General features: G+C 44.1%; 1 protein-coding gene across 1 annotated transcript; it reads right to left on the minus strand.

Annotated features, from left to right (window-relative positions):
* Positions 1-5,207: 5,207 nt before the first annotated feature.
* LOC123256829 (zinc finger protein 345-like) lies at positions 5,208-20,353 on the minus strand. The gene is made up of 6 exons (XM_044685388.1): positions 20,249-20,353; positions 19,812-19,906; positions 11,966-12,080; positions 11,550-11,676; positions 10,027-10,122; positions 5,208-6,962 (listed from the first exon to the last, which is right to left on the minus strand). The coding sequence occupies exons 1-6, from the start codon at positions 20,351-20,353 to the stop codon at positions 5,434-5,436; spliced, it is 2,067 nt and encodes a 688-aa protein (XP_044541323.1). The 3' UTR covers positions 5,208-5,433.
* Between the last annotated feature and the right edge of the window lie 7,325 nt (positions 20,354-27,678).

The following is a 27,678-nucleotide window of genomic DNA, read 5'->3' on the forward strand; positions in this document are numbered from 1 at the left end:
AATGCACATGAGATTTAAGTATTTCCTTTCTCCAACCTATTTACCCTTCCAGTATATTGGTCTTCTTCCCCGCTCCCACCATCTGCTTCTTTACAAAATATAAGTTTAGCCTATTTTGTCTCTTTTCCCATTTCTCTTAATATTATCTTCTTTTTTTACCTTGTTATATATATATATTTATACATACATGCATATATCTTTACATTTCATCCTATATAGTTTGTCACTGTTCCTTCTAAGTATACTTCCTCTAGCTGTCCTGATGATAATAACAATTTTTAAGAGTTACCAATATCATCTTTTCTTATAGGAATACTGATCATTTGAACTTATTGGGTCCCTTAAAAATTTTTGATTTTTTAGTTTTTTCCCCCTCTCTTAATTACCTTTTGGTGATTCTCTTGAGTTCTGCTTAGATAGCAAATTTTCTGTTTAAGTCTGGTCTTTTCTTTATGAATGCTTGGTAGTCATCTATTTTATTAAATGACCATACTTTCTCCTGCAAGAATATAGTTAGTTTTTCTGGGTAGTTGATTCTTTGCTGTAGGCCTAGTTCCCTTGCTTCCCAGAATATCGTATTCCATACCTTCTGATCCTTCAGTGTAGATGCAGCCAGATCCAGTGTTATCCTGTGGTTCCATGGTACCTAAATGACTTCGTCTTAGCAGGTTTTAATATTTTTTCTTTGGTCTGGTAGTTCTTGAATTTAGCTATAACATTCCTCGGCATTGTCAGTTGGGGATTAAATGTAGGAGGTGATCTGTGCATTCTTTCAATCTCCATTTTTCCCTCTTGTTCGAGAATATCAAGGCATTTTTGTTGGATAATTTCCTGTAGGATGCTGTCCAGGCTTTTCCTTTTGTCATGATCTTCTAGTAGTCCAATAATTCTCAATTTGTCTTTCCTGGGTCTATTTTCAAGATCTGTGGTTGTGTCAATGAGGTATTTCATATTTTCCTCAATTTTTTCATTCTTTTGATTTTGTTTTATATATTATTGCTGCCTTGTGAAGTCCTTTGCTTCTTGTTGGATTCTGATTTTTAAAGACTGAATTTCATCCCTGGCTTTTTGGTCATCCTTCTCCTTCTGATCTGATTTTCTTTGTAGGTCATCTTTCACTTTCTTTACCTCATTTTCAAGCTGGTCAATTTTGGATTTCAAGACACTATTTTCTTGTTTAAGTTCATGCATTTTCTTTTCCCAGTTGTCTTCAGCCTCTTTTTATTGTTTTTTGAGTTCTTGAGTTCTTCCAAAGCCTATGTCCATTTCACTGGAACTGTGTTTTTGCTTGGTGTTCCTTGATCTTCTCCTGATCCATCTGCTCTTTGTTCAATTCCTGGGTAGAAGCTGTTGATTGTAGTTTCTTTCTTCTTTTTCTGTTCTTTGCTCATATTTTTTCCTTCTCTTCCCATCCCTGTAATTGGCTGTAATCTTGCTCCTTTGATCATTACTTAAATTGTGGGTTTCAGCTATTCAGTCCTGGAAAGGCTTCTTCTCTTCTCTGTTGACTAATTAGGTTAGTGGGACCTGAGGCCAGATCTTCCCCAGCTGGTAGTGAAAGCTAAAGATGCGATTTCAGCTATTTTCACAACAATCTATGGGGGAGGGGTGTTGGAATTTCCTGGCCCTCTGAAGAGGTCTTATCTGTTGAATTGATGATTAAGCCAGGGTGGGGTTGATCTGATCTGCAGAGCTCAAAGTGCCATGAGGTCAAAACCTTGAGAAAGGGGGGTGAAGGGGACAGCACAAGATGGAGTGTTTTTGTCTGCCCTCTCTGGGTTTCTCCTCTAGCCACCTCCCTGCCATCTGTGATCAAAGCCTTGAGTATGGCACAGTTGTGCCAGTGAGGCACTCCCTCCAGACTAGCGCCCACCCAGAGATTCCAGGATTTGCTGGAGACTCAGTACACCTGGTGGAGGTGATCTGGGATTTTCTTTTTTCCTTTCCCCTGGAACCAGACATTTCAAAGAATTCAGGCTTTGTGTGTGTGTGTACCTTTTAAGTTGGTTTTAGCAGGAGGATCCTCCAGCTCTGTTCTGTTATCACATTTGGTTTTCTGTTCCCTGATTGACTCAGTCCAAGAGTGAGCTAGCCAGTGAGTGACCTAGAGAGAGGATCTCACCAACTGACAAAACCTTTTCCTGTATTCTTTCTTCCAAGTTCTGATCTCACACACTTCTCTCTACCTTGCTTGTACCCTCAGAGATTTCTTTATCAAATATCTTATTTTAATCAATTTCCTAATTTCCTTACTGCAATAACAATATGGTCAGATAAAAAGAGTTAAGATGGTCTTTGTTTGTAGAACAAGACAAGTCACACAGGAGGTGGACTACTTTTTGTTTTCACGTATCAGTTAACCAAAACAGCCGATTCCTATTATTCCACCATAATCATTAGTAAAAACACCAAGACCCTGAATGAGTACTGCAAAGTTACCACTTATAGTGATCTTTTTTATACTTACCAGATTAATCAGCACTTCCATCATTGAGATGACCATATGAATGATTCTGCATCCATTCTATTTTAATTATGATTGTATTTTCTGTCACTGAGTCATCAAATTTCTTGGCATAAAAAAGGCTATCTCCTAAGGCACAGGGTCTCTGCTCTTGATCTAGACCTGGGTCCAGCTTTATTGAGAGTCTGACCTCCTTCCAACAAACCTATTTAGTTTGGGAGTTCTATACTGGGGTGATAAATTTTTGCCACATATGTAGCACAGACCTCATTGCAAAATAGGCTTAAGATTTGATATGTAACTAATAGGTTTTAGAAATTGTAGAAATGAGTATAATTGTATCAGTTATGTTACACTGGCCTCTGATTGCAATTGGTCAAGAGTGTCAAGTTGATAGATGCACAGTGATTTACTATGTAAGATTATTTTTATAAAATATTCAACTGAATAAAATCATTGAAATGTCGTTAATTTTGTTTCATATTTGAAATCTATAATATCATTGGTTATCTTTTAATTTTTGCCTTATAAGGATTATAATTTTTTAATAACCCCTACCTTCCATCTTGGAGTCAATACTGTGTATTGGCTCCAAGGCAGAAGAGTGGCAAGGACTAAGCAATGTGCGTAAGTAATTTGCCCAGGGTGACACAGCTGGGAAGGGTCTGAGGCCAGATTTGAACCTAAGACCTCTCATTTCTATCCACTGGCTCTCAATCCACTGAGCTACCCAGCTACCCCCCTTATACAAATTCTTGGGGAAATCTTATATAGGAAATCATATTAATTACAAATGATTTCTATGGAGCAAAGACATTATTTCCTTCCTAAATTAACTCCTTTTTAGGTCCACATGCCAGGAAATGAATTAAAACATTCAAGAATAAAATTTTTAAAAATTGATGCATTTAATTAAGACATATAGTTGTAAAGCAAATGATAACTTCTTTCGACTTTAATCTTGGTTGCCTTAGATTTGTTTGTACAGTTTTGAATTCAATAAAAATTACCTATTTTAAACCTCATAATGTTATCTGTTTCTTATTTTGTCATAAATTCTTCCCTTTTCAATAAATTGACCTGAAAGGTAAACTATTCTGTGCTCCCTTAATTTTCTTATGGGATCACACTTTAGGTCAAAATCACATGTCCATCAAATCCGGCCTCAGACACTTCCCAGCTGTGTGACCCTAGGCAAGTCACTTGACCCCCATTGCCTACCCTTACCAATCTTCCACCTATAAGTCAATACACAGAAGTTAAGGGTTTAAAATTAAAAACAAACAAAAAAAATCACATGTCCATTTTGGACCTAATCTTAGGGGAGCTTATGACATAGTATATTGAATTGTCTGATTTTTTTAAACCCTTAACTTCTGTGTATTGGCTCCTAGATGGATGAGTGGTAAAGGTGGGCAATGGGGATCAAGTGACTTGCCCAGGGTCACACAGCTGGGACGTGTCTGAGGCCGGATTTGAACTGAGGACCTCCTGTCTCTAGGCCTGACTCTCAATCCACTGAGCTACCCAGATGCCCCTTGAATTGTCTGATTTTTATCAAGGTGAGAGCTCAATGTGAATGTCTGTGGTTCCTGTGATGTATAGTATATGAGGGAAATTTATGTGACTGGCCCTAAGCTAATTTTATTTAATCTAAGTTTAGGGGGAAAAGATGGAAAAATAGGAGATATACTTTCCTCAGTGCTGCATTTAGCTTGCTATTTTGTGGCCACCATTAAGGCACTCTAGCCATGTTCACAGGGAAGTCTAGCCAGCAACAAAACTGAAAGTGAAAAACTTGGATATCTCCTGTTGCCTGTTTACCAAACCTTTTTTCTGCTCATTCTTACAAATCTCATCTAAGAAGACAATTGTGCTTTCTATTTTGCCTGGGTCACCCATGGGGACAGTCCAGGTGTCAGTGCAGGATATATCACTCTGCCCCCATCTTGTGATCCTTTGACTCTATTGCTGCCTTCTTCCTGCTGCCCTTCTATCCTCGATCAACTATTTCCATCACAAAATACTCTCCTGAGTCAAGTTCAGGCTCACACTAGTGTAAAGTGTTAAAATTAATGGTTTGGCTACATATATGAAAATTATAAGTCTTTTATTTATAAAAGAGGTGAAAGTAGAGAAATACAAAAGGATAGAAAAAGACATTAACGTAGCTAACTAAATATTGTTCCAGTGCTTGGCTCAGCCAGGACTTGTTAACCTTCAGTCAGAATTAAACTATCTCCAGAAGACAGGAAGGGAAAACCAGCTATCCATTCATCCAAGACAATTACTGGAGCTGAAGGTGACTCTTGAGGCCTACTTTCTTTGAGCTGACTTTCTTTTTTTTTTTTTTTTTAATTTTAAACCCTTAACTTCTGTGTATTGACTTATAGGTGGAAGAGTGGTAAGGGTAGGCAATGGAGGTCAAGTGACTTGCCCAGGGTCACACAGCTGGGAAGTGTCTGAGGCCGGATTTGAACCTAGGACCTCCCGTCTCTAGGCCTGGCTCTCAATCCACTGAGCTACCCAGCTGCCCCCTTGAGCTGACTTTCTTGAAGCCAACTTCCTTCTTGAAGTGACTCACTTCTTGGAGTTCACTCTCTACTAGCCTCCTTCATCAAACTTCCTTAATGGCTTTTATGGTGGTTTCCTGTCCCTGCCCCTTTTCATGGGGGCCAATCACAGTTTCCAAATTGTCTGAGTTCTCACCTTTGGAACCACACCTTTCTGAGTATGTGAACTCTTAAGTTTCTGGCTAGTTCTCACCCAGCATCAAGTAAGGTGTGAACTCACAGAGAACCAAGAATTCCCTTTCATACCAGGTATGCTGCCCCAGAAAGGGGGGAGGGTAAATTTCCTTCACACAATAGCAACACTAGAGTTGCATGTGAACATCTTTCCAAATAGCTTGTATTCTTTTTTTAAGGATCTAACTTGTATTCTTTTTAATTTTCACATAGCTTATATGCTTAAGGTTCCTCCCCAATGTGGATTCTCTGATGTACAGCAAGATGTGGTCTCTGAGTAAATGTCTTTCCACATTGCTTGCATTCATAAGGTTTCTCCCCAGTGTGAATTCTCTGATGTACAGTAACATAGGATTTATCTGTAAATGCCTTTCCACATTGCTTGCATTCATAAGGTTTGTCCCCAGTATGGATTCTCTGATGTGCAGTAAGATGGGAGCTCCGACCAAATGTTTTTCCACACTCATTGCATTCATAAGGTTTGTCCCCAGTGTGGATTCTCTGATGTGCAGCAAGATTGGAGCTCCTACTAAATGTTTTTCCACACTGTTTGCATTCATAAGGTCTCTCCCCAGTGTGGATCCTCTGATGTACAGCAAAATCAGAGTGCTGGCGGAATGTCTTTCCACACTGCTTGCATTCATAAGGTTTCTCCCCAGCATGTATTCTCTGATGTACTGCAAGACTGAAGTACATTGTGAATGTCTTTCCACACTGTTTGCATTCATAAGGTTTCTCCCCAGTGTGGATTCTCTGATGTACACCAAGATAGGAGTTATCTGTGAATGTCTTTCCACACTGTTTGCATTCATAAGGTCTCTCACCAGTGTGGATTCTCTGATGTACAGCAAGAGAGGAGCTCTGACTGAATGTTTTTTCACATTTCTTGCATTCATAAGGCCTCTCACCAGTATGGATTCTTTGATGTACAGCAAGTCTGGAGTTCATTGTGAATGTCTTTCCACATTGTTTACATTCATAAGGCCTCTCCCCAGTGTGGATTCTCTGATGCACAGCAAGACAGGAGTTCATTGTGAATGTCTTTCCACATTGTTTGCATTCATAAGGCCTCTCCCCAGTGTGGATTCTCTGATGTGCAGCAAGATGGGAATTCATTGTGAATGTCTTTCCACATTGTTTGCATTCATAAGGTTTCTCCCCAGTGTGGATTCTCTGATGTGCAGCAAGATGGGAACTCCGACTGAATGTCTTTCCACATTGCTTACATTCATAAGGTTTCTCCCCAGTGTGGACTCTCTGATGTGCAGCAAGATTGGAGTAGCCTGTGAATGTTTTTCCACATTGTTTGCATTCATAAGGTTTCTCCCCAGTGTGGATTCTCAGATGTATAGCAAGAGAGGCGCTCCAACTGAATGTCTTTCCGCATTGTTTGCATTCATAAGGTTTCTCCCCAGTGTGGATTCTCTGATGAATAGCAAGAGAAGAGCTCTGACTAAATGTCTTTTCACATTCCTTGCATTCATAAGGTCTCTCACCAGAGTGGATTCTCTGATGTCTAGCAATATTGGCCCCGTGGAGAAAAGTCTTTCCACACTGATTACTTTCACTAGATTTTTCCTCAGTGTACATACTTTGATGTTCAATATGAGATGAATTTTGAAGTGCAACAGAGAATTCTCTGAAAGCAAAGTTATCAGGACCATCACTCATGAATCTTTGTAGGTCCATTTCTTCCACAGGAAGGCTCACCTCTGTTGCCTTCGCCTTCATTTCAGGTCTGATCTCTCCTTCTAAAAGAAACAAACAGTAAAACATACATATAGAGCAATATATACAAATATATAACTATCTCCTATCTTCAACTGTCAGAACATAAACTGCTTTATATCCCATTTCCTCAGGTAAGAAATAAGTCTTCCAATTTAAATGGGCACAAATCCATCTTCTGAAAATGCCATTACCTCAAAGCTAAAGAACATTTTAAATAACAAAGAGCCTCCCAAGTGATCTCATTGGCTCTTTATAACAAATCTGGGATTTTGGACAGGCTAGCTTTATTGCATACCTAACTCAAACCATAATCTCTGAAAGTCTTGATTTGTGACTTATCCTGAAATCTTGGCAACTGAGACCAAATCTTGTGGCTGGGCATGCTCTGTCCACAGTACTAGACAATTCACTTTGAATCTTTTTTGCTTTTCATTTTCATTGTCTATACATTCAATCCTCTCTTCGTAGGTATGATGCCACTGGGTGCATGTATATTAAATATTCATATTACTTCATCGTCTAGCTTCTCTGTAAGCATTTAATTTAATTCTCTACATGATTGCTTTCATCCTTATTTTTTGTTCCAGTATCTAAGATCAGATGAAGAAATTCAGCAGTCTTTTTTGTATTTATCCAAGGCATAAAAGATTTTGTTCTGTTCCCTACTCCTTGAGAGCAGCCATTACTTTTCTTTAAATGCCTCCTTTCACTAAAATAAAATCCTTCTACTGAATACAATTTAAACAAAAACATGGCATTTCCCATGTTTAAAAATATATCTCATACAGCAAGTTGAGTCCATGATCCTTTTGTAAGGAAATGGGCAAGAAAGCTCGTACAATTCTCTTCCTATTTCCCACCTTATACAGATACTGGTGTTTTCATGATATTCTTCTTTAAAATCCCAATACAGGTGATGGTGAATTATCATTGTATCTCAGAAACTCGCTAGGACTTTTAACCCTGGGCACATCATAACAGTTCTGTTGGTCTAAGCCTCCTCAACTATAACATGGACATAATAATATCAAGTGACTCCTAGGGTTCCTAATAGGATCTAATGAGATAATATTTATAAAGTGTATGACACATACAAGGAGCCATGAGCAAATGCTGGCTTTTATTTTTATCATTAGAATTTGGATTATTTCCTCCTTTGATTGCTTTTCTGCTTAAACTGTCATGCTCTTCACTCCTCTATTTCCAATTTTCCTGTTGAATTGAATGTATTTCTATTCCCCAAAACTCCTTACTCCCTGGATCATCTCAGAGTAAGATGAGTAAGATTCAGGATCTCTTGCTCCTTTCTAAACCACCTTCTTATCTGGGTTCTAAACTTTGACCTCCAGGACAGCCCATACTGCTGTCTCCCTTCCTTTGTATGCTCAGGGCTTAGCATGGTTCCTAGAATATATTTATTATTTAATAAATGTTTACTGATTGGGCCCAAGACTTATGCCAGGTCCAAGCTCTACCAGCTCCTTGCATTCTGGCCTCTTTTTGAAAGGCAAATTCATTCTCTGGCCTCAGCTGTGTTCCTTTCTCTCTTTTGCCCTTATTTCTCAGCAGTCAACAGTAGCTCCTTTGGATCTGGAGGAGACCCAATCCAGAAGTTCCCAGAGGCATCTCTCTAGACTCTGATCTCCCTAAAGTAAGTTGCTATGGTCAACTGATTGTCCAAGAACAGGACAATCACCGAGCCCCACAGATCAGGACAGGGCCTGGGTTGATGATTTAGGGAAAGCTTAGCCCTTGATTGCTTCCAAGTAAGGAAGCAGTCTTCACTCCTGTTCATGGGCTGCATGTCAATGGAGACAAGGAAAATCAGGAAACCAGCTGCCTGGCTCCACTCTACTTTGAGGCTCTCTGACTTCAGCTGGGTCCTCACCATGGAAAGGCAATCCTGTGACTTCTCCCTCATGGATTTCCTTTGCCACCCACCACAGCAGACTTCCAAATATTTCCCTGGTCTCCAACTCCCCCATAGGGCTTCCTCCCAACCCTGCCTCACCTTCTGAGCTAGAACTTGGCCTCATATTTCAATGAACAAAAGCTGGACCTCTCTGCAGAGGTCTCTTATCATCCACATTTCACCCAGCTCTACTGCCTCCTTTTCTTCACCAGCCTCAGGATCAGAGGGAAAGGTTATTCTTCTCTAAGCTGAAGAAAATATCTTTCCATGGGCAAAGAAACCCATCCCATCCCTCATCTAAGCTCATCTATTTCTCCCTGCAGGGCCCCTGCCTGTTCTCTCACCTTCAGCCTTTTCCACACTGATGAGCTAATAACTGTCTTCCTCTGGGCACCAATAAACTATTTCTCCCCAATGTTCAAAACACTCTCACTTGATCTCTTCCTCCCCATGAGATACTGTCCAACATCTGGCCTCAGGATCAGTGCTAAACTGCTACAGATGGCCATTTGCAGTGAGTTTTGCCACTGCCTTTCCCTTTTCTCTGCTATAGTTTCCCCAAGAATCCTCAGACTGGCTCTCTTGAAGCCCCACTTCAGGTAACCTCCCCTGATAGACCTCTCTAGAGCTCCTCTTTAGAGCATTCACTCTCTTGAAAGAATTCACTCTCAGCCCTGGAGCTGGGTTCTAGAAGGCTTCTATAGAACTGTCAGCATGCTGCTATCTACTCCAGCAGAGGGTGAGCTTCAGGAGGGAAGGGGATGTCCACTGCAGCCCTGTATGTCCACCTTAACTTAGCCCAGGACATGGCACAGAGCAAGCATTCAGTCATGTTTCTGTATACTAAAGAGCTCAGAGGGGATAAGCTCAGCCCTTCTGGCACCTGCAGGAGACTTCCAGGCCCATCAGTCCCTAAAATTAACTTCGTAGAGGGTTACAGACTGATCCCCTGGAAGGAGCTGATAGAAAATGGAGTCCAAAAGCCTTATGTTAAAGATAGGGAAACTGAGACTCAGGGGTTCAGTGACTTTCCCATGGAGCCCCTGATAAGATCTCTGAAAAAGAATTCCAAGTTGGAACCTCCTACTCCAAAATCTAGCCCTGGCTTCACCAGAGCACTGAGAAGCCTCTAGTCACGCCAGCTCTCCCACACCTCTTTTCCCCTCCCTCACCTGGGCAGAAAATCCTCAGGCCTTCTTGCTCCAGTATCCATGGGGCTTCCTTCTGCTCCAAATAAGAGATAACATCTTCTGGGGGACCTGGAAGCCCTGGGCAAAGGACAATCACTCAGGGAGGAGGATGGAGAGAAGCTCTTCACTGAGTTCTCATTAAGGAAAGGTTGGGGAGTCCAGTGACTCCACTCAGACACTCTGTCCATAGAGCTCCCACAGGAATATGCCCTCACCCTTCAGTGTCTATAATACAGGAGCCCACATTAGGATGTGCCTGTTACCCTGCTGGAGGACCTCAAAAGAGCAACAGCACGCTTCCTGTTCTAGTCCATATTGGCAGAAACTCCAAAACTCCCACACTGGATCCAAGGGTCATTGTTCTGGGTCAGTCTGAAGCCCCAGACACAGGGACCTTGAGAGATTAGCTTTTGTCCCATCCCCCTACCTACTGCTCCCTGCCTGACACCTCTCTGAGACTTGGGGACTCTTCTCTTGGGAAGTCTCTGCCTCTTCTCTTAGGGAGCTCAACAATCCTCGTTCAGCCCAATGCTGTCTCTCAGCTAGTCCATTCATCTTGACAATCGTTGAGAAGGGCAAGCGGGGCCTCCTGGAGGAGAGTCTCCCCAGCATTTAGGGTGGGGAGAAGATTGGGGGAGAAGATTGGGTGACTAATCTGGAACCAGAATGTTAGTTTCTGTGGCATTTTCTTCAGAGAAGACTGGACTGAGTCCATAGTTTTCCATTATGTGGAAATGAGAGGCAGCTAGAAGGGGAGAGGGCAGGGGCCTGGGATTAAAGGCAGGAAGGCCACATTTTGCCAGAAACAACTCCTATATGGGTGCCTAAGAACAAGTCACTTAATCAAATCTAATTCCTTATCTGTAAAATGGAGATAATTGTGTCACTAAATTAGAATGATGAAGGTGAGGAAGAAGTGCCATAATTTACAGAGAAAACCCTCGACAGAGCCCCACGTCAAGAGCAGGTCATTATAAATGCTTCATCCCTTCCCTCCCTTCCTCACTGGCTCTGCTAGAGGCTGAAGGCAATAGGAAGGAAGAGTAAGGACAAACCATCTCTCCTGGGGACAACTAGGAGCTATGAGATATGAGCTTATGCTGGTTAAAGAGAAAAAGATACCCAATAGTAGATCCGTCCCAGAGAGGAAGACAATGGGAAGAAAACCCTCCTGAACAGTTTTCTCACATGGGTTTGGGAGACCTAATTCCAGGACAGGAGAGGCAAGGCAGAATCAGCTCTGACATTACTTCAATGTCTAAGATTCTCCAACATGCATTTGATCTCGGACTTCAGGAGCACAAAAGGGAATCCCCAAGGTCCCATTACACAATGCAAATTACTTTTACAGGAGAGCCAGGCAGTCAGAGAGCCCTAGATCAGGAACTAGGTATACCAGCCCTTGTCCCTTCTTCATGACTGAAAACCACTCCCAACCCTGCCTGCTGCTGAGGACCAAGCTTCCTTGGATGGCAGACTCAGGTAGCAGGGAGAGGGCTCCTTACCCAAAGAGAGCAGGTTCCGGGCATTCTCCACCATCACCTCCTTGTACAGCTCTTTCTGGGGAGGGGACAAGAGGCACCACTCCTCCCGCGTGAAGTTCACAGCCACATCCTTGAATGTTACCGCCTCCTAGAGCAACCCAGGTCAGAGGACAGAGGGCTGAAAGCCACATCAGAATGAAGAGCTCACCTCTGGTCAGTAACAGGAGGAAACTGACCCACAAAGAAGGGAGGGGTCCAAAGGTCCCACCCTTTGTCAGTGTCAGAGCCAGCACCAGAAGCTAAATCTTTGAGAGCCCAATGGAAGTTTGAGCAAAGCAGCTCTAGGATGCTCCAGAAGGACTCCAAGGAGTTTCTATTGTGTGAAGGGAAATATCTAAGGGACCTCCATTGCAGCATTGATCCCAAGGGCCCAGAGCCGGGATGGAGGTGTCACGGAGGCATGTGTCTGTTGCTCTGTTGCTGTGTCCCAGTGCAGCCAGCATCACTGTGAGAGTCATCAACATGCCAGAGCCAGAGCCACAGAGGGAGGAGCTGGAAACGTAAAAGGGAGTTGAGGGAAGGAGATGGGCCTTTTGTACCTCCCCCCCAGAACTAACTGGCTCTCTGAACTCAGGGGTTTCTCTCTCAGCTTTCCTGATCTCTTCCTCTCTGGCAAGCCCAGACTGAGCAAACTGAATTGAGAATGAGATCTAAAAAGGCTGAGACATCTCCCTCTCTTTCTGACTGTCAAACTCTCTCTCCTTACTAGTAAATGCTCATCAATTTGGTAATAAGCCTTTTTTTACTTATAAGCCAATTTTTACTTATAATACTATGGAAGGCATGAGAAAGGAGAGAATGTGTTCCAGAGTGCTTGGGAACTCAGGATGCAGTCCAAGGTGACCTCTTCTCAGAGAAGGCTGAGTTGATCTAGTGGTATTTACTTATTGATCTTATTTACCAGTACTTGCTTTTGTCTGGTAACTGGCTGAGTCCTGGTTCTCTGCCTCCTGACTCACCTCAACATTCAGCCAGTCTGTAAGAGGTCAAGTGCAAAATCCAGCTCTTGGGTACTTCATCACTATTCTAGCTGCATTTGAAGGCATTAGCTGACCTTGGAAGATTCAGGTGAGCCCCAGGGAGTCAGGTCTAGTCTTTGTACACCCTTGACCCATCTCTGAGATGTCTGGTTTGCCACCCAAAGTTGGAGCCCTGACCTTGCACTGGATTCACACAAGAATCACTTCTTAGTCTGAGGAGAGGAGGGCTGGCGTATTGCTGGCCCCTTATTATTGATTATTCCAAACAGTGACAGTGTCTCCAATTATCCTAGCTCTATTACCAATGGTGACCCTCCTATGACTGACATCACTTACTCTGTCTGTTCTTTGTTTTGTCCTCCCCAAAAACTATCAAAGAGATTTTATCTTTCTGCTTAGGGTTTCAAGCATTAACAGAAGCAAGCCTCTGACCCATTTTATTGGTAGGCAACATTCCCCTGCTTGTGTTCCTTCAAGAGCTGCCTCAGTTTACCCTGTCTGTTCTTTGATCCTCCAAAATGATAAATGGAAATTTGGGGAAGAAGGAAATAATTCAGAAGTGGAGAAATAGAACTGAAGGAAGGAATCCAAGGAAGGTTGAAGAAGATCTTAAAATTCTGGGGTGTGGAATTCTGAGATAACTGCCAGAGGGAGAAGGGTTCGAACTCTAGAGGGAGTATCACTTCCAAAACCCAGGTTCTGCATGTTTTGGATCCTTAACTGATGACTGATGTCATTGACCATTTTGTGATCTCATCCTTTGTTTTCTACACCTGAAGAAGCCTCAAACAAGAAGTGCCATAACTGTGGACCTGACCTACTGAGTTTGCCTTGGTGGGCTGGTTTCTCACCAAAGTAGGCAGGGTTAAACCTGGCACCTGTCTCCATCTTCAACTATAACTGGACCTAAGACTATCTATTGTGGACTTAGCTTAGGTTTAGTTATATAGAAAGGGAAACTGAGGCAGAGAGGAAGAGAGCATCCTTAGCCCAGTTAAGGGACAAAGAGATCCTGTGAAGGATCAGACTGGTGGGAGAAAGGTAGAATTGGTTAAGTTTAGGGAAATCCACAGTCCACTTACCTCACCCTTTCCTAAATCTGTATTTATAATAACCCTGTCATATTTAATCCTGGTCAGAGTGACTTTAACAGGCCTAAGAAAAACCCCAGTCACCCATCTTTTATAAACATCCTTTCAAAACCTATCAAAGAGGGCAGCTGGGTAGCTCAGTGGATTGAGAGCCAGGCCTAGAGATGGGAGGTCCTAGGTTCAAATCCAGCCTCAGACACTTCCCAGTTTTGTGACCCTGGGCAAGTCACTTGACCCCCATTGCCCACCCTTACCACTCTTCCATCAAGGAGCCAATACACAGAAGTTAAGGGTTTAAAAAAAAAAAAGTCCAGTGGCAAGACAAAAGTCGGGATGGCAGAGGCCTGGAGTCAGGAGACCCTGGGTTCAGATCCAGCCTCAGATACTTTCTAGCTGTGTGACCCTGGACAAGTCACTTAACCTTCTTTGCCTAGCCTTTACTACTCGTTTGGCTTGGGATCAATACTTAGTATTTATTCTAAGACAGAAGGTAAGAGTTTAAAAAAAATAGCTGAAGATAGAGGAGATCATGGGAAGAATCATGTGGTGTCCCATCCAAGAGGATGCTTCTTGTGTTGGACTGCAGGTCCACAGGGGAGAAGAGGAGGCATATACAAAGAAGATGGGGACACTCAGGGCATCTCAAGGACCAAAAACTTTCATTTCCATTCTCTCTACATTCAGTACCTGTTCCACACTTCTGGGGATTCCCCAAGAAGCAAAAGACAGTCCTTGCCCTCCAGGAGCTCACAGTCCAGTGGGGGAGGGATACAACTTGCAGAAACATGGACGCAAAGCAAGCTGTCTAGGAGAAATAGGGAAGAATGGAAAGAATGAAGGCACTCTGACTAAGAGGGATGAGGGAAGGTTTCCAACAGAAACTTTTTAGTTTTTAGTTGGGACTTACAGGAAGTTTAAAGCGGTCAGTGATCTGAAATGTGGAGGGAAAATATTCCAGACATGAGGTAAAGCCATTGGAAATGCCTGGAACTAGACAAAACCAGATCACATGGTGGATAGAGTGCCAGATCTGGAGTCAGAAGACCTGGGTTCAAATGAGACCTCAGTCACTTCCTAGCTGTGTGATCCTGGATAAGTCACTTAACTCTGATTACCAAGCCCACATCCCTCATCTGTTTTAGAACTGATCCTAAGATGGATGGGTTAAAAAAAAACCTTTTCCATTTTGGGGCAGTTGGGTGACTCTGTGAATAGAGAACTAGAACTAGAGATAGAAGGTCCTGGGTTTAAATATGACCTCTGATACTTCCTACCTCTGTGACCCTGGGTAAGCCACTTAATCCCAATTACCTACCTCTTACCCATCTTCTGACTCACAACAGATGCTTACCATCAATTCTAAGACAGAAAGTAAAGGATTTTTTTAAAAGTCTGCAGTTGAAGGAATCCAGGAGGCCAGATTCCCTAGATCTAAGAATACAGATTGGGAAGTAATGAATAAGAAGACTGGAAAGAGGGCTTTGAACACCAAACAGAATGTTTTGTATTTGATCCTAGAGGAATAGGGAGCCACTGGGGTATACAAAGTAGAGGAGTGCTATGATCAGAACTGAGCTGTAAGAAAATCACTCTGGTGGGAAAATGGAGAAGGCCTTGGAGTGGGAAGAGCCTTCTAAGAGACAGGCTCAACAGCAGGTTGTGTTAATAGTCCTGGAAGGAGGTGATGTGATGTAGGCCTCCACCAAAATGATGGCAGTGACACAGGACAGATAGGGGCATATTGGAGAGATGCTGCAAAGATGAAATTGACAGGTCCTGGTGCCATATTGGATATGGGGGTAAGAGACAGTGAGAAGTCAAGGAGGGCTCCTTGGTTTTGAGCCAGAGGGATGAGGAGAATACAGCTATAGAGAAGGGTTCTGTCTAGGTGATGTGGGATACACTGAGCTCACCTAGTGTGAAATCCCCATAAGGAAATCTGCGATGAAAGGCTGGAGGTCAGCGCAGAAATTAGGGCAGAAAATGGAGATCTGGGACTCATCAGCAGAGATGCTGCTTGTATTCCTGGTAGCTGATGAGATCACTAAGTAAAGAAGTTCAGAGGGAGAAAAGTAGAGGGCCAAAGATAGGGCTGGAGGAACTCTCTCACCCTAACCCTACATAAGCTTGAGGATGAGCCAGCAAAGAAGATAGAGAATCACAGGTCAGACAGGTAAGAGTTAAACCAGGAGAGGGAGGGAGGGAGAGAGAGAGAGAGAGAGAGAGAGAGAGAGAGAGAGAGAGAGAGAGCCATGTCTTAAACTCTAGGAGAGAATATTGAAAAGGAAAGAGTGGGCCAAAAGCATCAAAGGCTGCACACAAGACTGAGAGGAGAATTAAGGAGAACAGAATATGGGGGAGGAGATAAGGTAGAGAAGGCTAAGCCTGAGAAGATGGAGAAAGGATGGAGGCCCTACCTCAATGTGGAAGGGGGTTCCACTGATGAATGTTCTTATTGGTAAAGGGAGATGAGGACTCACACTGAGGCCACAGAGATTTGGTGCCTGTAGTCTACTTGTCCTGAGGGGGGAGGCTGCAACTAGTAGTGGGAGTGGGGGTGTCTAGTGTGGCACTTGGAGCACTGGGATAACATTGACTCAGAGACCATATATCCAGACAAATGTAGAAGAAAATAAAGAGGTTAACTGTGACAAGTGAAAGATGAAATGCCTGAGGAATCAAAGCTCTGTTTTTCTGAGCACGTCAATTTATTAAAGCAATGTATGCCAATTGCCTAACCAATAAGGACCAGGCCCTTTCCTGGGCTTAGAGCTGGACATCAAAATCAAGGGGGAAAGAGATTTAACTACCTTAAAAGACATGAATTAAATAAGACCAATGAATGCAAAGGAAACAATCCAATGTTGGGTCATCTGCTTTCTAATGGGAGAAAAGATTAGGGACTTGCCAAGTTGGGATGGGGAAGAGGGACAGAAGAACTTCTCTGAAAAGGGGTCCCACTCCTTCCCAATATCTATAAACAATCAAAAGAACAAAGAAGCAATAAATGATTGATCAATATGGATCCAGTTTGCAGATAAGACCCACTGAATGCCTGAGACATACAATTTGAGGAAAATTCCTTCCATCACTCTCAAAATCTGATTGTGTTTCTGGTCAACCTAAGCTTGGGCCTTAGCTGAGGGTCTGTAAACAGCAGGAACAGGTGGTCCAGTCTCCCAGACATGAAGGAAGAGGTTCAAATACTGTAACGTGGCTTTGTCCCAATTCTCCCCATTGAATACTTTCCTCTCCAGACAGAATCTGAACTAGACACACAACTGAACAGAAGAGAACTGAGCCAGCTCCAGGACTGAGTCACAAGATGGAGAGTGTTTCCACAATTCACCCCTTGCTGTCCCAAATCCCTCCCTTCCTTCCCAAGAGGGAATCAGCTTAGTAGATTGCACAAAGTTGGCTTGTCCCAGCTTCTTCACACATCCTACAAGAAATGCTGAGACCATGCTTCATGGGAATACTTAGGACAGAGATTTTCTGGAAACAGTAGCTATGTCAGCCTCGGCATCTCTCTTCAGAGAGAAGGGGCTCCACATTTTACATAAATTTCTCTAGTGAAACCTCACAGAAACAGCTTCAGATTGAACAGAATTCTTAAGAGTATCAAATCCAAAAATATAATCCAGGAGAAAAAAATGTAATTTGGGGCCTCAGGACATTAGGAATAGGATATCTGACAGGGCTGGATAAAATTGTAACAAAATTCATTTGGAAAAACAAAAGGTCAACCATTTCAACGAAAATTATGAAAAGAAGCCAGGATAACTGGGGAACAGCACTACCAAAGCTCAGACCAGATCACAAGTCAGCAGTCATCCTAAACCTGGGGTATTGGTAAGATCATCAGGAGATAAAGCAATGGAACAGATTAAAGAAAATATCTCCTGTCAAGGGGTAAACAAGCAATTTGGGAGAAAATTCCTCATTTGGAAAAACTGCTAAGAAAACTGGAATGCAGCCTGGAAGGAAATGAGGCTCAGAGCATAACCCTACACATGGTTTAAGGAAATTTGAGCTTAATATTAAAGATCACACTATATGAAGATAGGAGAGAAACAGCTCATACACATCACACAGCTACAGGGAGATGTATGTAGAATAATATTTTATTTTCTCCCCAATTACAGGTAAAAACAATTTCTAATATTGTTTTTTTTAATTGAGTTCAAAATTCTCTTCCTCCCTCTATTCCCCCTCCCTGAGAGCAAGCAATATGATCTAGACTTACCCTGAGCAATCACATACAATATTTTTCCTCATTAGTCATTTTGTGGAAGAAATCTCAAACCAAAGAAAATGAATGTAAGGAAAAAAGGGAAACATATTTTGGTCTGAATTCAGAGTCCATCAGTTCTTTCTCTGGAAGCAGATGGTTTTTCTCATCATGAGTCCTTTGGGATTGTCTTACAACACTGAATTGCTGAGAACAGCTGAGTCGTTCACAGCTTCTGACCACACAATGTTGTTGTTATCCTATAAAATGCTCTCCTGCTTCTGCTCATACTTTACATCAGTTCATGGAAGTCTTCCCAGGTTTCTCTGAAATGATCCTGCCTCTTATTCCTCATAGTCCAACAAGGTTACACTATAATCACACACCACAACTTGTTAGGCCATTCCCTAATTAATTTATATACCTCCATTTCTAATTCTCTGCTACCACAAAAAGATCTGCTATATAAATAGCTTGCATCACCGTCTTGGGTATCTCTCTGGGATAGATGCCTAGATCAAAAGGTATGCACAATTTGAAAGCCTTTTGGGCAAAGTTCCAAATGATACCCCACACACACAATGGTCAATAAATGGACAACAACCCCACCAACAATTCATGTGTCCCAACTTTCACACATCTCTGAATTGATCATTTTCTTTTTCTGGCACAAAGACCAAACTGACAGGTGTGAGAGGGTGCTTAAGAGGTGTTTTACTTTGCAGTTCAAGGACACAAACACTTATCTAAACTCGAGAGAGACAATTACAAAAAAATGGAAAGGTTTGCTTAAAATAGAAAAACTTCTGCACAGAACCTTAATCTGCTTGACTCAGTTTCCTTAACTATGAAATGATGAGAATAAGAACATTTGCTCAAGAAGATTATTATGCAAATTGCTGAAAGCAGATTTTTAGGCCCACACAAAGCACTCCAGTCTGTATCCCATTCTAGGCCACTGAGCCAGACGCCTTTCTGACAAGGCTAGGATGTCTCCCTCAGGACCTCCCTAACCCTATTTGCAAAGAAAACTCTCAGGCTTTCCAGAAACTCACCCTTTTCTCTTCAGCCTGTCCAACAAGGGAAGGACTAGACCAGTGAGGAATTCTACTGGACAGAGAAGGAATGTACCTCACTGCTGGCTCTGGTACAAACAACTCTACTCAAGAACACTTGAAGCTCCTCTTCTGAGAAAAAGACCCCATTTCTGTGTCAGGGCCCTTCCTGGGCTCACCCCAAACTCCTTGTACTTTCTCTGGGACAGGCAGCTCAGCAGAAGGCTGGGGGGCGAGGGGGTAAAGGGGAGAAGAGGTGTGTTTCCACACTCTGGAGTGGATACAAAAGCTACAGGGGAGTAATTCTGGCTGTCACTGGCAAGGACCCTGACCATTCCTACAACAAGCTCCACTGACATATACTGACCTTTCAGCCCCTTCCTCTCCCCTCATACCTACCTCTTCCTCCTCTGACCCAGGGACACTGGCATCTTGCTGATCCTTGGCCAATACCTTCCACGGTCTGATTCTGGGCCTTTCCAGGGACTGTCTGTCTCCCTGCAAGGAATGTTTTTCCTCCTGCCTCTGGCCTCTGAGCTTCCTTCGAGTCCCAGCTGAATCCTCCCCTCAGGAACCAATGATCTCCCCAGAACCCTTAGAGCCTTCCCTCCCACAATGCCTCCCTTCATCATGCCCCCACAAATCTTGTTTGGACACAGCCACTAAGGGGTCTCCTTATTCAGGGGAGGGGTGATCCTGGAGGGTGGCTGATGGCTTCTCCCTTCCTTTGTGTAGGACAGTGCCAAACATACACCAGGGTGTTCCTCTAGACTGGCAGACTTGGGCTAAAAAGTGGGGAAAAAGTAAGGAACTGGAAAGACCTGGGAAAGAATTGAGGACTTGAGGCAGAAGCCAGTGAGCAGCACCAGGGGACAATGTCTGAGGGTGTCCCCTGGTCTGTGCCATCCTCAGGGAAGACATTGTCCCTGATGTTGCTCACTGGCTTCTGCTCCAGACCAGACTCAAGAGGGAACAGGTGAAAAGAAGCAGAGGAAGAGGGTGTGAGTGGCTTGAGGCAATAATGTCAGTGGTCATCCTTGGCACTCACTTGTGATGGGGAGAAATCTGACATGGGAGCTAACGCTTAGGGGCAGCTCTTGGGGTCTGAGCTGTCCAAGAGCCAACGAATCACTCCCAAAGCCGAGAAGAGAGCCAAGAAGTGCTGTTCCTCCTCTGTTGGATGTGGGTACAGAAATGGTCCAGCAGGAAAGAGGGAGCAGCTTCCCTACCCGTCTCATGTCAGAGCCAGGGAAGGGCCTCACTGGCTAATGGGGGCTCCCATCTGGGACTGGAATGCACTTACCTGGGCTGGGATTGTGTCCCTCTCAAAGGCCATCTCTGGGACTCCAGGGTCCCTGTAGAGGCAACAAAGTAGCCCCAGTGGGTTCATCTGTTGAAGCTCTTCCATCTTTTCCTGGTCTTTTCTCTGTAAGGGTTAAATTAGGAGTTTTGACAAAATAAGAGAGCAGCTTTTAATAATTTAAGTTTTAATGAGAATACAGTAGAGTTGTAAATTAATATTAATCCTATCAGCCAGAGGAAAGAAAACTTCTAGCAGCTTTTAACAATTAACAATTTAGTTTAATTAAAATAGAGATAGTAAAAGAATGTAGTAAAATGAATATAGTAAAGGAGAGAAATATAAGAGGCAGAGAAAGAAAATTTCCTAATGTCTATACTAGTTATCCTATAACTATATTTACTACCTAAAACTGCCTTTATCTATAACTGCCTATAACTACTGCTAATAACAACCACCTAATAAAGTTCCAACCGAATCCAGCCCAATCAAAACCAGCTAAATCAGCATCTAATCCAACTCCAATTAGGTCTGTCAATGAAGACTAGTCACCTTCCAAAAAGTTCAAGAAAGAAAAAAACCCAATAGTCCAAACCAAACCCAAAAGCCCTCTAAAGGCTAAAGTCAAAAAACCCTCTCAGTAAGTTCAGTCTTGTCTTTATATTCTAGCAACCACCAACCCAACACACAGCAGCAAACTTCCCAACTGCCAGCCCTAACTGTCAGCAACTGACAGACTGACCAACTCAGGCTGGCACCTTTTATACCCTTTTTCTACCTCACTTCCTATCTCTATGGTTTCTACTTCATATAACTGTGAGCTGGTTAATCCCTACTCATCTCTCTGGTAGGGGGATCTCCAGGTCCCCTTTTAAATTAAAAAAGGAATAAAGAATTCCTTTTTACATCTCCCCACTGAGGGTCCTGCCCAACCCCCATTTCACTCTCACTTTATGGCCCTCTGAATAGAACTCCAGTCAAAGCTCTTCCCAACAGGCCTCCCTTGGCCCAAGGAATGTCTGACTTTTCTGCCCCTCTGAGCAGCAGGAGGTGGCCTGGAGCCCCCTCCCAGGGGAGTCCCTCCTCTCTTTCCCCCAGTGTAGTAAAGCCCATCTTCCTCTCTGCCTTTTGGCCTCACTCTTGGTTGGACCTGAGAAAAAAGCTGCCCTGATCTCCCTCCCACTTGGAATCTGGCTCAGCCCCATCCCTCCTGGGGCCAGGCCCTGGGCCTCTGCACCCTGAGCTGGGGAGGTAGAAGGGACCCAGAGGGGCAGAGGTTTTCCCTTCTCTTCCCAGGCCTGAAGCTGCCCCACAGGGATTTATATGGGGGCGAGGGGTCACAGTTACCAAGTTACCAAGGGCCAGGCCTGCCCTCTGAAGAGAACCTGCTACCAACATGGGGGGGAGGGCCAGGTTGGGAAGAGAAGAGGGTCTGAAGGGGCAGATGAGCCCCTTCACTCTGTTCCTCCTCTTCTGCCCCCTCACTGCTCCCGTCCTCCCAGACCCCCAAGCGGCAGGAGGGCCTTGGGATTCCACACGGGATGGGCCCAGGCAGAGATCCCCCGGCTGAGGATAGGAGCCCAAACCTCCCTAGCAGGGAAAGGGCCTGAGGGCTCTGCCAGAAGGGGGAGCAGGAAAGCATGAAGAAGGAGAGCCAAAGGAGGGCCTGGAAAGTCACACCCCCCAGTGCTGCCAGTTCGCTCCGGCCCCACCTCCTTTTTGGACCCAGCCAGCCCCGCCCAGCTCCAGAGTCCCAGGATGTAGGGAGAGTGTAGGGGGGGGGCTTCGGGCGTTGGGGGGATCCAGGAATTGGGCTCAGGGAGACACAGGCAGGAGGTGATGTGCCCCAAGGGGACTCGTAAAAGGGAGAATTTGAACTCAGTAATTCTCTCTGCCTCCGCCCTCCCCTCTTCCTCAGCAGGAGCCAGGCTCCTCTACCTCTGGCCCCTCCCCACTCGGATCCCCCTTTCCCGCTATCCCACCACCACTTCATAATTACGGAGCCTTGAGGGGCGGGGCGCAGGAAGTTCCTCACTGGGCTAAGAAGCCAAGGCGGGAAAATCTTTGGAAGTGGAGGAGAAGGGGGAAATGGGTAGGAGCTTAACTTCCGGTTTCCCAGAGGCCTCTACGCCGCCCATTCCGGGGCTAGATTGCCGGGCTCTGCCCCTTGGAGCTGGCCCTCCGACTCTCCCCTCTACAGTGGGCTCGCCCCCGCCCCGCCCCCAACCCCGCCCCTGTGGGTCAGAGGAAAGGTGATACCTCTGCTCTCCTTGTTCAGTTTAAGGCGCTCTGGCTTTCGGGAAGAAAGAAAACGGTCCCGGGGCATCAGGTGTCCCGAGTTCCAAGCTCTTTTTGGTCCTAAGAGAGTATGGGGGGGTCTAGGGATATTCTCTTCTTCCCCCACGCTTGTAGAAAAGAAATGTGTGTGTGGCCAGGTTGAGACAGAGACATCCTGGGGATCTACAGGATAGGAGAAAAGAGCCACGCCCTCTTGACCCGCCCTCTCTAGCCACACTCCTCTTCCCCGCAGGTGTTCCTGGACACGCCCCTGCTGTTGTAGCATCTCTAGCCCCGCCCTCTTGGTGCACCCTCTCTAGCCTAGGGCAAGTCCTTTAACCCTCTTTGCCTATCCCTTACCACTCTAGCCTGGAACCAATTTACAGTATAGATTCTAAGACAGAAGGTTAGTGTTTAAAACAAAACAAAACAACTGGCAAGTAGAGAAATAAATGGGCCTTTCCTTAAAATAATATGTAGGATATATTTAAAACCATCGGTGAGTATCACCTGCAATGGGGACAAGTTAGAAGCCTTACCTTCAGCAATAAAAGTAGAGAAAGTAATTGAGGAAGTTAACATAGACAATGATAATAGTAAATTATCATTCTTTGCGGATGATATGATGGTATACTTAGAGAATCCTAGAGAATCAATTCAAACATTCATTGAAAGAATAATTTAGCCAAGTTGCAGGACATAAAAATAACCCCATATAAATCATCAATATTTCTATACATTTCCAACAAAGTCAAGCAGCAAGAATGAGATAGAGAAATTCCATTTAATCACTCCAGACAATATAGAATACCTGGGAATTTACTTGCCACAACAAACAGGCATGATATGAACACAATAACAATACACTTTTCACACAAATAAGTTAAAGCTAAACAATTGGGGAAAACATTAATATAATAAAAATGACATCTTCCTCAGTTTATTTCTTCTGTGCCACATCAATCAAACCACCAAAAAAATTACTTTATAGAACTAAAAATAATAACAAAATCGATCTGGAAGAACAAGAGATCAAGAACATCCAGGGAATTAGTGGGAAAAAAAGTGAAGGATGGTTTCATCCAGGGAATTAGTGGGAAAAAAAGTGAAGGATGGTTTCATCCAGGGAATTAGTGGGAAAAAAAGTGAAGGATGGTTTCCTAGCTGTAACAGATCTTAAATTGTACTATCAAACAGTAACCATCAAAAGATCTGGTCCTGGCTAAGAAATAGAAGGGTGGATTAATGAAACAAACTAGAGGTAAATTTGGATTGCAAGATGTCAGAAAACAAATGTTACAATTTTTTTTTCTGCATGCAATTGGAAAAAAAATAAATAAAGTCTATGGGAGGAAAGTAACAGAAGACAAAAGTTAATTAAGAAAAACCTTTCAAGTTTCTCAAATAGATGCCCACAAATATATCCACAGATATATTGGGAAGTGATTGATATACACAAGGGTAAGAGTGACGGCCCCTCTCTCCCCCTGGACCCTCCACAACCTCTAGACTACAAATCCAGGTTTGAGATTCCTCCAGGGCCACCACCTTCCAGGCTGGGCAGGAGAGAGCCCCTTTCCTCCAGCATGCAGCTATTCCTTCCCTCCCCTACCATCCTAGGGATCCTCCCTGCCCCCCCGCCCCTTCCCCTGCCTAGATACAGCCAGAGGGAGATGGGGGTATCGGATAGCAGCGAGAGGAGAGCAGGGCCCCGGGGGAGGTAAGAAGCCAAGGTGGAAAAATCTTTGGAAAGGAGGTGGGGGGGGGGGGGAACCGAGGGAAATCTTAACTTCAGGTTTTCGGAGGCCTTGGGGCCGTCAGTTGTATAGATTCTGGACTGCTCCGCCCTGCCCTTCCCCCTCTTCTCTCCTCCACCAGGCCTCCAGTATGAGCCCCGCCTCCTCCCACCCTCCCAGCCCTCCCCTCCATTCCTCCCTGCCCACTGTGGGCCTGCCCCCTCCCCCCAGTGGGTCAGAGGGGGGCGGTGCTGTGGTCTCCGGGATTTCGGAATGAAAGAAAGGGGTTTCTGTGCCTCAGTCGTGCCGAGTTCCAGGCTTTTCTGGGCTCTAAGATGGTTCGGGGGCCGCACAGAGATGTTCTCGTCCCCTCCTCTGTCCCCCTCTCCTTCGGACCCCCACCCCCACCCCCCGAGCCGGCAGCAAAGAAATGGGGACGAGCTGGCGGATTGTGTCCTTTGCGTGGAAGGAGCTGTCTGATGGCGGAGGGAGCTTTAGTATTACGACTCAGCCAGCTCACCCGGGATACCTTCCAACACCCTGCAAAGTGTGCAGCCGGACCAGCTTTTCATCAGGAAAGGAGCAGTTCCAGGAGTTCTGTTGGCTACTCCCGGGGACTTGGGCTACTAGACAAAGAGCTCTGGGAATCCTGGCTGCGGACTGGCCAAGAGCCAAGCATAAATTGGCAGAGGCATCAGTGGCTGGGGGTGGGGGGCTTTAAGGAGACGGAGGGTGAACGCTAAGACTGGAAATATGAGCGCGGAGCAGGGGGGAGGGGAGACTGAGCCCCTCAATCACAACGAGGTGAGGTGGGGTGGGGGGAGAGCAATGGGGGTGTCTCCTAGCTCTGTCCCCTGCTCTTCAGTGCCTGGTCGCAGTTCCATTGCAAGCCAGAGAGGGCCTGACCTGCGTACAGAACTAGGACCGAGTTCCAGAAACGGAGATTGGCTCCGAACCCAAGAGCAAGGCAGACTCAGTTCTACCCTCCAGCGCTGTCCCGAAGCCTGCGGGGGAGTGCTACGGCCAGCACCTCGAGATCCAAGGGGACCTTCTGAACACGGAAACCAGAATTCAGCACTTGCCAGCTCTCTCTCCAGCCCACTTGCCAAGGATACAAAGTATTATTAAACTGCTCTCCTTACTTTGGCAAACTCCTACATTTAACCCTTACATAGAGAAATGCGGGTGATTAATGTGGGTTTATTTTGTATCCCGCAACTTGGCTAAAGTGATTAATTCTTTCAATGAGTGTTTTAGTTGATTCTCTAGGATTTTCTGAGGATACTATCGTATCATCCGCAAAGAGTGATCATTTGCTATCGTCATGATCTACCTTAACTTCCTCAATTTCTTTCTCTACTTTTATTGCTAAAGCTCAATTTCTAGTACAATATTGATAGTGAGAATGGGCAGAATTGCTTCATTCTTTATTAGGAAGACTTCTAACTTGTCCCCATTGCAGGTGATGCTCACCGTAGGTTTTAAATAGATTCTACATATTATTTTCAGGAAAGGCCCATTTATTTCTCTACTTGCCAGTTGTTTTGTTTTTTAAACACTCACCTTCTGTCTTAGAATCTATACTGTAAATCAAAACTATCAATAAGCACATGAGAAAGTGTTCTAAATCTCTAATAATTAGAGAAATGCAAATCAAAACAACTCTGAGGTATCACCTCACACCTAGCAGATTGGCTAAAATGAAAGAAGGAGAGAGTAATGAATGTTGGAGGGGATGTGGCAAAATTGGGACATTAATGCATTGCTGGTGGAGCTGTGAACTGATCCAGCCATTCTGGCTGGCAGTTTGGAATCGTGCTCAAAGGGCTATGCTCAAAAGGCTCATTCCAGTCATAGCACTGCTGGGCTTGTACCCCAAAGAGATCATAAATAAAAAATACATTGTACAAAATTGTACAAAAATATTTATAGCCATGCTTTTTGTGGTGGCAAAAAACTGGAAAACAAGAGTATGTCCTTCAATTGGGGAATGGCTAAACAAATTGTGGTATATGCTGGTGATGGAATACTCTTGTGCTGAAAGGAATAATAAACTGGAGGAATTCCATGTGAACTGGAATGACCTCCAGGAATTGATGCAGAGTGAAAGGAGCAGAGCCAGAAGAACATTGAACACAGAGACCAATACACTATGGTAAAAGAGAATGTAATGGACTTCTGTACTAGCAGCAATGCAATGACCCAGGACAATTCTGAGGGATTTATGGTAAAGAACGCTACCCACATTCAGAGGAAGAACTGCAGGAGTGGAAACAGAAGAAAAACAACTGCTTGAACTCATGAGTTCATGCGGACATGATTGGCGATGTAGACTCAAAACGACCACACCAATGCAACTATCAATAATATGGAAATAAGTCTTGATCGATGACACATGTTAAAACAAGTGGAAATGTGTGTCGGCTATGGAAGGGGTTTGGGGGTGAAGGGAAAAATAAGAACATGAATCATGTAACCATGGAAAATTTTTCTAAAAAAGAAAAAAAAAGAATCTATACTGTAAATTGGTTCCAGGCAAAAGGGATAGGCAATGAGGGTTAAGGGACTTGCCCGGGGTCACCCATGTAGGAAGAGTCTGAGGTCAAATTTGAACTCGGGACCTCCCATCTCTGGGCCTGGCTCTCAATCCACTGAGCCTCCCAGCTTCCCCTCTTGCTAGTGTTTTTAATAGGAATGGGTGTTGGGATTTGTAAAAGGCTTTTCCTGCATCTATTGAAGTAGTCATGTGCTTTCTCTTAGTTTTATTATTGATATGATCAATTATGCTGATAGTTTTCATAATATGAAACCAGTCTAGCATTCCCAGTGTGAATCTCACCTGGTCTTAGCAAATAATCCTTGTGATAGATCACTGTAGTTTCTTTGCTAGTGTTTTATTATTTAAGGTTTCAGCATTGATAGTCATTAAGGAAATTGGTCTATAATTTTCTTTCTGTTTTTGGTCTTCCTAGCTTAGGTATTGTTATAGGGAAATCAGAGAGAAAGCAGGAAGTGCCAAGGCAGAGGCAGAGTTAGAATTCCAGAACTCTGGTGACAGGGACTCTGCTGGGACAGTTGCTCTTTGGAGGAAGGGACAGTGTATGTGGACTTCTCCTACAAGCCTTTCACCATCCTTACTTCCCTTCCTTTTAGACCTATATCTGCTCCAGCTGTGACTACTGGACTCCTGCCAACCCAGAGGACAACTGTTGTGAGACATCTCCCTTGATGATCCAGTGGACCTGTTTTACCTTCCAGCTTCCCTTATTCTGAATACTAGCAAAGGGGGTGGGGGGGAATTCTGGATAGGATATAGTACAGGTAGCTGGATCTGTAGGTAAAGGTTTAGTGTAGTTAACATCTGTTTAAAAACCTATTGGACTTTTGTGGGAGAAATTAGTTTTAATCTCAGTTAGATCA

This window comes from Gracilinanus agilis, chromosome 1, assembly GCF_016433145.1.
Source record: "Gracilinanus agilis isolate LMUSP501 chromosome 1, AgileGrace, whole genome shotgun sequence".
Classification (NCBI taxonomy): Eukaryota; Metazoa; Chordata; class Mammalia; order Didelphimorphia; family Didelphidae; genus Gracilinanus; species Gracilinanus agilis.

Excerpts from the sequence above, each read along its gene's own strand:
- LOC123256829 (XM_044685388.1), bottom strand. The coding sequence starts at position 20,353 with ATGGAAGAGCTTCAACAGATGAACCCACTGGGGCTACTTTGTTGCCTC. Across the intron at positions 11,677-11,965 it reads TCCGTGACACCTCCATCCCG|GAGGCGGTAACATTCAAGGA; the intron begins GCTCTGGGCCCT and ends GGGTTGCTCTAG. Across the intron at positions 10,123-11,549 it reads CCGGAACCTGCTCTCTTTGG|GGCTTCCAGGTCCCCCAGAA; the intron begins GTAAGGAGCCCT and ends TCCTTTGCCCAG.